At 53.0% G+C, this 9590-nt stretch overlaps 2 protein-coding genes across 2 annotated transcripts; both read left to right on the plus strand.

The window, feature by feature from the left end:
- The first annotated feature begins 1077 nt into the window (after positions 1-1077).
- DACRYDRAFT_22604 (uncharacterized protein) lies at positions 1078-2647 on the plus strand. Its single transcript, XM_040772880.1, has 3 exons — positions 1078-1437; positions 1491-1653; positions 1720-2647. The coding sequence occupies exons 1-3, from the start codon at positions 1177-1179 to the stop codon at positions 2433-2435; spliced, it is 1140 nt and encodes a 379-aa protein (XP_040628378.1). The 5' UTR covers positions 1078-1176; the 3' UTR covers positions 2436-2647.
- Positions 2648-5103: 2456 nt separating this feature from the next.
- Positions 5104-6771, plus strand: DACRYDRAFT_22606 (uncharacterized protein; the record flags this gene model as incomplete). Its single annotated transcript, XM_040772881.1, has 5 exons — positions 5104-5238; positions 5289-5720; positions 6020-6214; positions 6265-6312; positions 6364-6771. 5 exons carry the CDS (start codon positions 5107-5109, stop codon positions 6592-6594), a joined length of 1038 nt encoding a protein of 345 aa, XP_040628379.1. The 3' UTR covers positions 6595-6771.
- Between the last annotated feature and the right edge of the window lie 2819 nt (positions 6772-9590).

Raw genomic sequence — 9590 nt, forward strand, 5'->3', positions numbered from 1 at the left:
TAATTCCCCCAGTTGCTTCATGAGCTTGTTGGACAGCGGTTGACAATACCCGGTGGAGTCTTCTAGAGATAATTGGCGAAGTTACTCTTGCTCTTGATCACGCGCATTGGGGGTCCTTTCACGGAAGAGGAGGCACCATATGGAACCGGGTTTATCGGCCGCGTTCCTTGCCGATCCATAAATGGGGATTTATTGAGCTGACCGACCAAGAATCACAGCAGGCGGCCCTGTGGAAACGGATGAGAGAGTAATGTACCAGGCCGGACAAGGCACAACGAGGCCTCCCTCCACAAGGCGACGGTGGCTTTCATGGCGGGATAACCATCTGGCCGGTTGCTGAATCCGACACGCGGGGCATAGCCAGAGAAAGTTCCACAAGAAAGAAAAGGTGCCGGGAGTGTCTTGCGCAGTTTTGTATTGTAGAAAAGAATGCAAGGAGCGATTGTACTGCCCCTACACGGGCATCGGGGCAGATTGTAGCCGTCCCGAGATGATGCTGTCATCAGCCGGACTTTGTCCGTAAGATATGAAATGTATCAATCAGCGTTTTGAAAAGGTATTCGAGGAGATACCGGTGAGACCTCAGGAGGCGGCAGCACAGGATATCGGCCTCTAACAGGGTGCGAAGTCAGGGACGGTCATTACGTTATCGGCGTTTGTATCCCAAGGTGACTCGTGTTCTTGCGAGGACGACGCACCCCTGATTGAGGCCTCAGCTGCTCCGCTCGCCGAGGACATCACTGCGCTTCCCCAACGTCTCCAGCACGCCATCCACCTCCTAGTCCTCTCACTTCGCCACACACTCTTCTGTATTATTGCACTTGTTGTTGTACTACAACTTGTACTCTAGTCTCTTATCGCATCTTATCTGTATCAACCACCTCTGACACGACACGCGACGCAATGGACTTTGGCAGCGAATGGGATGTACACTCTCTGCCATCCGACTTCTCCCTCTCGCTTCCCTCTTCTCCAGGTCATGGGCCAGCCGACTCCCACGGAATGCCTGGTACACCGCTGTCGCTTCACTCCGTTCCCGACTCGGTCTTTTCCTTATCTCCTCACTCGGTAAACCATGCTTTCCTGCCACCACCAATGGAAGATAGGGAGAGGGACAGAAACGGCGCGCTCGAAACATCACGCACACTCGTTCTACCGTCCTTGCCGTGGCCCCCCATGGCTAGCCCGTACGGGGAGACTATTGGGGAGATGAAGCTTATACTGGTTTCCCGTGCCAGCGATGAAGAATCTCGGGAAAGAGTGCGCAGGGCGCTTCTCGACGAGAACCACGACGTATTACGCGTCTATTCTTCTGAGACTCTGCCTGATGGGTCGAAAATGATATTGGCGGATACTACTATCCGGACGGGAGAGACTGAGGAAGGAGTGAAGAATGTTTGTGTCACCGAGACTCTGGGGTACGATGAGCACGGAGACGTACGTCTGTTTTCCGGATTATCTCACATTGAAAAGCTACATTAACATCAAAGGTTAACGATGCAATTCGAAGTGTTCTTCCCTCAGTGTACGAACCGTTTCGACGCATACAGTCTCTGTTGCATCCCGCCGCCGGCCCAACAGCTTTGTTGATCGACCTGCTCGCGTCACCAGGCAGCCACTTCTTCCTTGCTTGTGTCTTCCTCTTACCCCAAGGTCAGTAGTTTCGCCATCTCAGAAACCTAATGAAGCTTACTCCACGGAATCCTGATCACTTGACAGATCCCACTCCGCTGGAACACACTCTATTCCGTGTGTTGGAGGCAACGATGCCCATTGTCAGCGTGGGAGACAGCACCACGTCATTGCGGACGCAATCGTCATCTTTTCCGTCTCCGACCCGGCGGCAACTCCAACCTACGCATACCGTTCCAGAACTTGTTTACACACTATTCCGATCCCCGCAAGAACGCGATAGGTTGCGGCGAGAAGCTGCGGCTGGCTTCCTTTCGTGGTGGTCTGCAGAGCGCGCCAATGTGTCGTGTCAAGTCGATCAAGTTGATGTTGTGGCAGCAGACTCATTCTATGGCTCCGACAAAAGTCGAGAGCTGCAGCAGAGTGACGCGCTGTCCTCCACGCCACTGTTCAGAGCCTTACCCATGCCGGTTCTGGACCCGCTCCACCACACTATGGTTTTTTCGCCTTTGACGCTACTGCGACCGCTGCTCCACCGAATGGCGCAGTGGACACTTGACACCGCCGTTCGAGGTGGCTGGCGCTGCAATCAGTATACCAAGGTTCCTTGCACTCCCGCATGCATGGAGCCGGCTGAGAAGAGATTTTCTTCCCCGAAGACATGTTCTTTAAAGATAGCAAAGATACCAGCGTCCGACTGGAACGGACCACACTGGACGTGGGGAGGCATCGCACGCGGTGTCGCAGGGTTCGCAGCTATAACTGTGATTTGGGCTGGTCTCGTATGGGCCACGACTATATAGGTGATATCGAGTCACACCTGGAGAGGTGATGCTATTCTATCATTCGATCTAATAGGTTTTTTTCAGATATGTCGGATGCGTTCGGACCGCATCTGTAGCTGGTCTTGGTTGCGGATTATATCCGCTCCAGGTGCTTCCGCAACCATCACTGTTTTATGCATTTTTCATTCTGTTCGTATGATGTATCCATGGGGAATGTAAGGCTAATCAGAAGATACTGCGGATAAACAGACTGAACCCTGGTTGCATTCGAAGCTTCTGTCCAGATCTTTCAGTCCAAAACATACCCATTGTCTGTACGATGACGACAAAGAAGGAATCGGACTGTATCATGACAAGGACGATACAGATAAGATTTATCTGAAGAGTCCGCATCTTTGCCGTAAAGCTCGATGCGGAGAAAGGCGTCTATCAGGGCCAATGTTTGGTAAAAAGGGCCTAAACCCAGGCTTACCTACTTCTCTCTTACGTGACCGGATTTGCTTACCCCCGTGGGTTATGGAGACTGACGGAATCGCTGATTGCAGACTGGGTCAACCCTGGACAGGGTTCCGTCAACCATCAACAGAAGGTCGGGGGTGACCGTGGGCAAAAAAAGAGGGACAAGTGGGCAAAGTGTGGCGTCTCACGAGGCATGATTGTAATGACGTGCTTACGGCAGCAACGTAATTGAAAAGGCTCGTGATCGGGATCTTTGCTTCCCTTCCTTCAACACATCCACCGGGCCTCAGACAAGCCCGTGCGCGTGTCCCTAATCAACTCAATCAAGAAATCCGGGAAAATCTACTTAATTTCCGCTTTTATACCCCTCCTTCTCGCGCTTCTCATCAGACGGCCCGTTTCTCCATACGGGAAATTCCCCATTCTGCCCGGACAAGAAGACTTCCATCAGGCATACGGTCCAAATTTAAATGCCTGCCTCGGTCGAACCACGCTGAGAGATGGGTTCTGCGACTTTGATTTCGCAGTAACCGCCAGCGCAGTCAGGGATACAATGTATTACGTGATCGAGCGGACAAGCAATTATCTTCCGTAAGAAAATGGTAGGGTGCAGATGGCAGATCAAACCCCGATGCTCCTCGGTGAAAGGAGGTTAGACTAAAAGGCACCGTGTTTCTAAGAGCAACAACTGTATTACAGACGCATTGTGCGTCTCTTTTCGGCATGTCGCCGTGCAACAAGGTGCACACTTCACCCGGATGTCCACGAGCCACGAGCACGAATAGAGTTCATTCTGATACAGTACCATTCTGTGGGTCTGTCTCGACCAACAAGCGGTGGCATGCGGGTCAGCTATGTACGACTTGCTGTCGATCGTTCTGACCGGTTAATTTGGCATTGCAGTACAGTTGCCAAGAAGGAAAGAGGGGGTAGGAGTGGAAGTGTATTATTTGCTCCCTGAGCGGAATAGGCAGGTGGCCGTCGGGGAGGGGAAGTTTACACGAGTGTAAACATGCGCCAAGATTCCCGCTGGGCAGACCGGTTCACATTACTCGGAAGCAAATTGAAGCTCCGCCCAAGTCCTGTTTCGTGCCCCAATGGGTCGGACGGAGAAAACGGGCACAAGCCCTTGCGCTCCGGCCCCGGCAAAGTGCATATACCCAGCCCCCGCCATACGAGGAGACCCAACTCGACCATCTGGTTTCGAAAGAGAAAAGAGGGGAAATATACAAATAATTTACTCCTACAACATCAACGTATCAGCTATAACCGACAACCGACGTATTCCCAACGCTGACCAAGACGTCAACTTCGTGGGCGACCACACGGGCGTTTACACAACCGAGTGGGTTGAGAGAGCGAGAGATTCATACAAAAGGGGGATTCCCTGCACGTCTCGTATCTGGGGGTTGCGCGACGCAGCACGACTTTCGAGCAACCAAACTTCAACCTTCCGTCACTTTACGTTGTTGTCGTGGCCAAGAAGAACGACGCGGGATTGCCAACTGGACCAGCGCCTACTATCGCACTTTTCCCCGGTCGGACCTTCAAGAGACGAGTCTGAACGATCCAGACACTATATCCCTTTGTATTTCCGCTTGGGTCGGCCCCCGGTCAAGACTCAGGCCAATCCGGGAGTCTGGTGCAACTGACCCAGTTTTTTTTTTTTTCGGTGCGGAGTTGGGAGAAGCGAGGGACGGAACCCGAGGCCGAGACTCAAGTCCCTCCATTGAATCGTCCCCTTTGAAGGTCAACCCCGTCGGCAGAGTCGCACGATTTTTTTCTCTCACGGGGAAATCAACACCAAGCGACCCCTCTCGTCCACTCGCAATTCCCGCGCTCGAACATCCCCCCGAGCTATCTCCCTCCTCATCCCCCTCTTCTTCCTCCCCCTCAACTTCAAGTCTGCACCCGTTTGTCTGCCTTCTGTCTGAACCCTCCTTCAAAGTGCGTGATCCTCCCAATCATCACCACTGCCGCGGCAGAGGAGGCGACCGCACTCCGTCCCACCGGAGACCACATGCACCACTCCTCCGCCTGTCTAAACACTGCGTAACGACATCCTCACGTATCGATCCCGTGCATACCGATTTACCGGACCCTTCAAGAACCGCTCCGCGTCTCGAAATCACACCTCTCCCTTCGTCCCTTTCCCTCTCGCCTCCTCCCCGCACTAAACTTCCCCCCTGCCTCTTCCTTTGCCCCTATCACGGCGTCGCAAGTAATTCCAATGTCGTATCGTGCATCGGGTCCGCTGCATGATTCACCTTCCCCTGGTCCAGGCGGAGAAAGACCGGAGAGGAGTCGAAACGCGAAGGCTCAGGCCAAACATCGCGCGAAGCGGGCTGCTTATGTCAAGGGAGTACGTGGACCTCTTCCTGCAGATCGCCACATACTGACGTTTGTCTCCAGCTTGAGGATGACAATCTCCGTCTCAAGGCTCAGCTCGAGGCGGTGATGTCCCAACGTGGCTTATCTGCCATGGCGGGAACATCGCACGGTGCCATAGGTAGCGAGCCGGAGAGTCGGCGTCTGCAGGAGGCCGAGCTCGAGCTCGCTCGGCTTCGTTCTGAGAACGTTTCCCTGCGTGCTCAGCTTGAGAGGACGGGCGTCAGCGTTCCACAGCACTTGGACTTGTATGGTGGAGGCATTGACCGCCCGCACAGTGCCTCCTACCCACAACGTCCTGCTGTGGATATGCATGGGGCCTACCCGCCTCCGCGGTCTGGCTCCACCTCGTCTAATAGCGAGTCCTCAATATCTCCTGCCGTACAGCAGCCCGTTCCTCCAATGCTTCCACGCTCGCACCAGGGTGGTGCCGTGCAGCCGTCTCAGGAGTCTATGGCGAGTTCCTCTGCCTCCATCCCTTTCTATCTTCTTCCACTCCCGCCCAACCATCAATTCAATTCACTGCTCATCGCTTGCGCGAGAGCGGCCTCGCCCCAGCCGTCTTCGTCCACGGCCCAGTCGAGCATATCCCCTTTAACCTCTTCCGTGGCGGACCTGCAAGGCACGCCGCATTCCCTGCGGACATCTTCGGATGGTCGTGGTCATGGTCACCCTTCTCCGCCGTTGCTTCCTTCTCCCCACTCTGCGTTTGGAGATGTCGGTAATAACCTCAACCTTCCTCTTTCCTACGACAGGGCCCCATTCCGAGAGTTTCTTCCCCCGCAGCCGTCCCAGGAGGACTTACAACAAACAATCTATCCGCCAGTTCAATACGATCACCTTACTCCCAGCCTCCACTCCCACCCGGCCAACACAATGCCCAGCACGCTACCTCCAATACGCGCGATTCAATGACCTATCAAAACTATCTCTCTTCTGGAGCTTATGCTGTGCGTCATTACTTGTCTGATCTACCCTAGTTCGTTAATTTGGTGAGCAGTCTACCACTTCTAGAGGTCAATCGTTCATGCCACAGGATGGTTACATGGTAAATTAAATCCATCTTCGAAAAAGCACTAGTTTGATAGCCTGTCGATAGGGACAATCGTCATCATACCCCGGGTCTTACGATCAGCAAACGCAGGCCCAACCCTGGGCTACTTCATACAACGTTCCGGGGGGCTCCACCACCACAACGCCCAACGCGTCCACCTATCAGTTTCAGAACGCTTTTGCTCATCCCCCGCCACCGCAGCAGCAGCAACAAAACACTCGGCAGCCACCTGCAGGAGGTGGAGGTGGCATGGTGAAGTGGGAAGCCGAAATGTAATTCCAATGTACCTATGGTCTATCTCTAGCCCTTGTTTCTCTGTTCTGCCTTGCCCTTCCTTGTTTCCCTCATCACCAACGTTTCCACAACATCCAGTGTCCTCCCGCTGTATCGATGAGATTGTTTTCCATTTAGACCTTAAAGGTGGATAATGTGAAACAAGGTGATTAATTTCCCGAAAGTTAGTTCGCATCACATTCCAATCGCATCTTCCTGAGCGCCCCGAAGGGTGACGTTGGTCCAATTGAGAACTGCCGAATCCCAACCGAATTGCAACCGAGAGTGGGGCCGTTTGATGCCGAGTGGCTGTCTGAACGGAAGCAATCGTAATATTTATCGCGTTTGTTCATGCCTCGACTTTTTTTCCTTCATCCACCAATATGCGGCAGGTACGTTGAGTTAATCTTCTCGATCTCTTCAATTTTACTAATGTCTGGTTATCGCTTATGTGTATTAGTGCGAAAGCTGCGAGGCTCGACACACGACAGGACCGGGTGTCTCACTACTGGGACATCTCGATCCTCTGTTCTCGAGCGGGAAGGTCTGAGCATATTTGTCCTCCTTGATCGACTCTAGCAGGGTCCAGCGGTAAACCGCTGAGCGACGCACCAGAAAAGCGGTCCCGAGCACCTCATTACATACCAGTATGTAAACGCCCAACGATCTCTGGTCGAACGGAAGGAGGGCAGGAGCTAAACGGATCATGGGAAACGTCGCGAGGACAGGGCGACGGTGTCTTGGTTCCTGGCAGCGCATCGTACGGTCTCGCAAGGGGCCTGCGCGCGCTGTTGGGCCCGTCGTCCTTGGGTGCACTTCGCAGCTTGGGGTCACGCTCTACGCGAGCATCTCAAAACTCGATTCAGACTATTCTTGCCCTGCCGCATCGGTGTTGCAATTTTTTCCATTCCTCTCCTTCGTGGAGATTCAACCTTGATCGGTGCAGCCCAAACGCCACTTCGCGTCATCAGCAAATCTGTGTGCTTCAGCGAAGGAAGTGTCTTTCCGCGAAACGCCCTATCTCACGAGGGTACATGTGGTGTCTCAGACTAGGCCCTTACCACATCTCCACACCTGTATGAGCCTAGTTCTCAGGCACGAACACATTGTATTGCAGTACGCTGCGTGGATCCTTTATTTTGCCCAAATTTTTGTAGGATAGACCTATTCCATATTCTTTATTCCACCTGTCCACCTGCACCTCCTTGGTTTAGCTAACGACGATCAACGGTGTGGAACCTCCCAAATGCCTCCGTTCACGACCACGCGACGCAATCCACATCAAACTTTCTTCTACGTGTGATCGAACCGCGTTCAGCCACGCTGCTTGCCTGTGGTGTAACTTGAAAACAACTATAGAATCTGATGAGAAGCCGGTTCTGCTACAGGATGTGGTCTGTCAACACGGTCATTCAATCCCCAAAGCGCTTCTCAGGAGAAGAACGGCATGGATCACATCGTGACAGCGCAATTGATGCCTGTTCACTGCGTCCACAGAGGCCGCGTGTGGAGATTTTCCGTTCCCAATGCGTGAAGAGCACAAATACGACCGAACTTACTGGGAGAGCCGACCAGGGAGTGTCTCACAGAAAATACCTCGCAAGAGCCGGATAGTCACATGCTGGAACCCCAACACACCCATCGAGACATGCTACTTTCCCGGCCATAGTCTGAAAACGGCTCTGAGACTTTGCCTAGCATGGGATGGACAAGAATTTGCACGCCACACATCAAGGAACATCAGAAAATGGACCTGCGACAAGTGCCACGTCGTTGATTGTGTTAGGAAAGCGAGCATATATGCTAAAAGAAGCTAACTTCTAGACACAAGGCTCCAGTCACGTTCTGAATGAGAGGGCCGTTGAACCTTCGTGGGTTCAATAGAGCATGTGGTCGTGTTCACCAGCAAGGAAGGGCATATCGAGAGTGGCGAGGCTACCTTTCCACGCAGAAAAGCAGGTTGAACGGGAAAAGATTTTGTGAGAAGTCTTTCCCCTTTCAGTCAAAATCCGTTCTGACCTGGGAACTGATGCAAAGAAGATTGATTCAGGGCCACGAACCATAATAGGAGCATCAAGGTCCTCGGGATACGAAACTTCTTACCAGCCAAGGAGGAGTTGTGGTGTTCCGGATGCGAGCGCGCGCGACAATAATTCAGCCCAGAAGAAACATATCCAAGACATGACAATGAACCATCGAGGGATAGGGTCTTGGCCTGGACAAGATTAACATAATCGACTCCATCGCAGACTGATCCTGCTTCTCGTACGCAGCCTGGTTCCGGTTTCCTTACCGACTCGTCTCAGGTCTTATGGTTTACCGTCTGCGAGTGCACCTATCGGCAGACGTTTCTTTTGAGGACACGCAATCGCTGGCATCGCGGCATGAATATCTCAGCGTCCAAGTGACGTGGCCGTATACAGAAGACGTTCTGGCCGAACCGGCGTCCTGTCGGTCAACGCGGAGAAGTAGGTTGCGGAGTCAATCTTCTCACCGAGACTAGCCTGAATATAAGCACGTATCCGCATACAGACGAGTGCTTCCTGCATCCACACCCCGCTTCAGTCTTTGCGGGGCTAGCTGTCCGGAAGGCTTCGTTTCCCATTTTTTCTATATAGTGGCCGAACTCACAGATGGTGAGGGTTTAATTCTTCCCCCCCTCCTCCTTCACCGGGCTCATCATCCGTCATGGCAAAGGCAAATATTTCGACACTCGCGCGAGTAGGACGCGAACTTCCTTTCGAAGTACTGGATGCGATCGTCAACCTGGCAGAAACGAAGGCTGACATGGCGTCGTGTGCATTGGCCAGCAAGGCATTATGTGAGATTGCCCAGCGAGCCATGTATCGGCGACTGCAGTTTGTCCTGCCTACGATGACAGTCAAATGTTGTCAATCAATGCTTCGCAAACCCATCCTGGGATCATATGTCCGCTTGCTCGAGGTCGCAGTTATGACTCGTGCTCTGGAACATAAGGATGGCACCCTTACTTCTCGGTG

The sequence above is a fragment of the Dacryopinax primogenitus genome (assembly GCF_000292625.1).
Source record: "Dacryopinax primogenitus strain DJM-731 SS1 chromosome Unknown DACRYscaffold_10, whole genome shotgun sequence".
Lineage (NCBI taxonomy): Eukaryota > Fungi > Basidiomycota > Dacrymycetes > Dacrymycetales > Dacrymycetaceae > Dacryopinax > Dacryopinax primogenitus.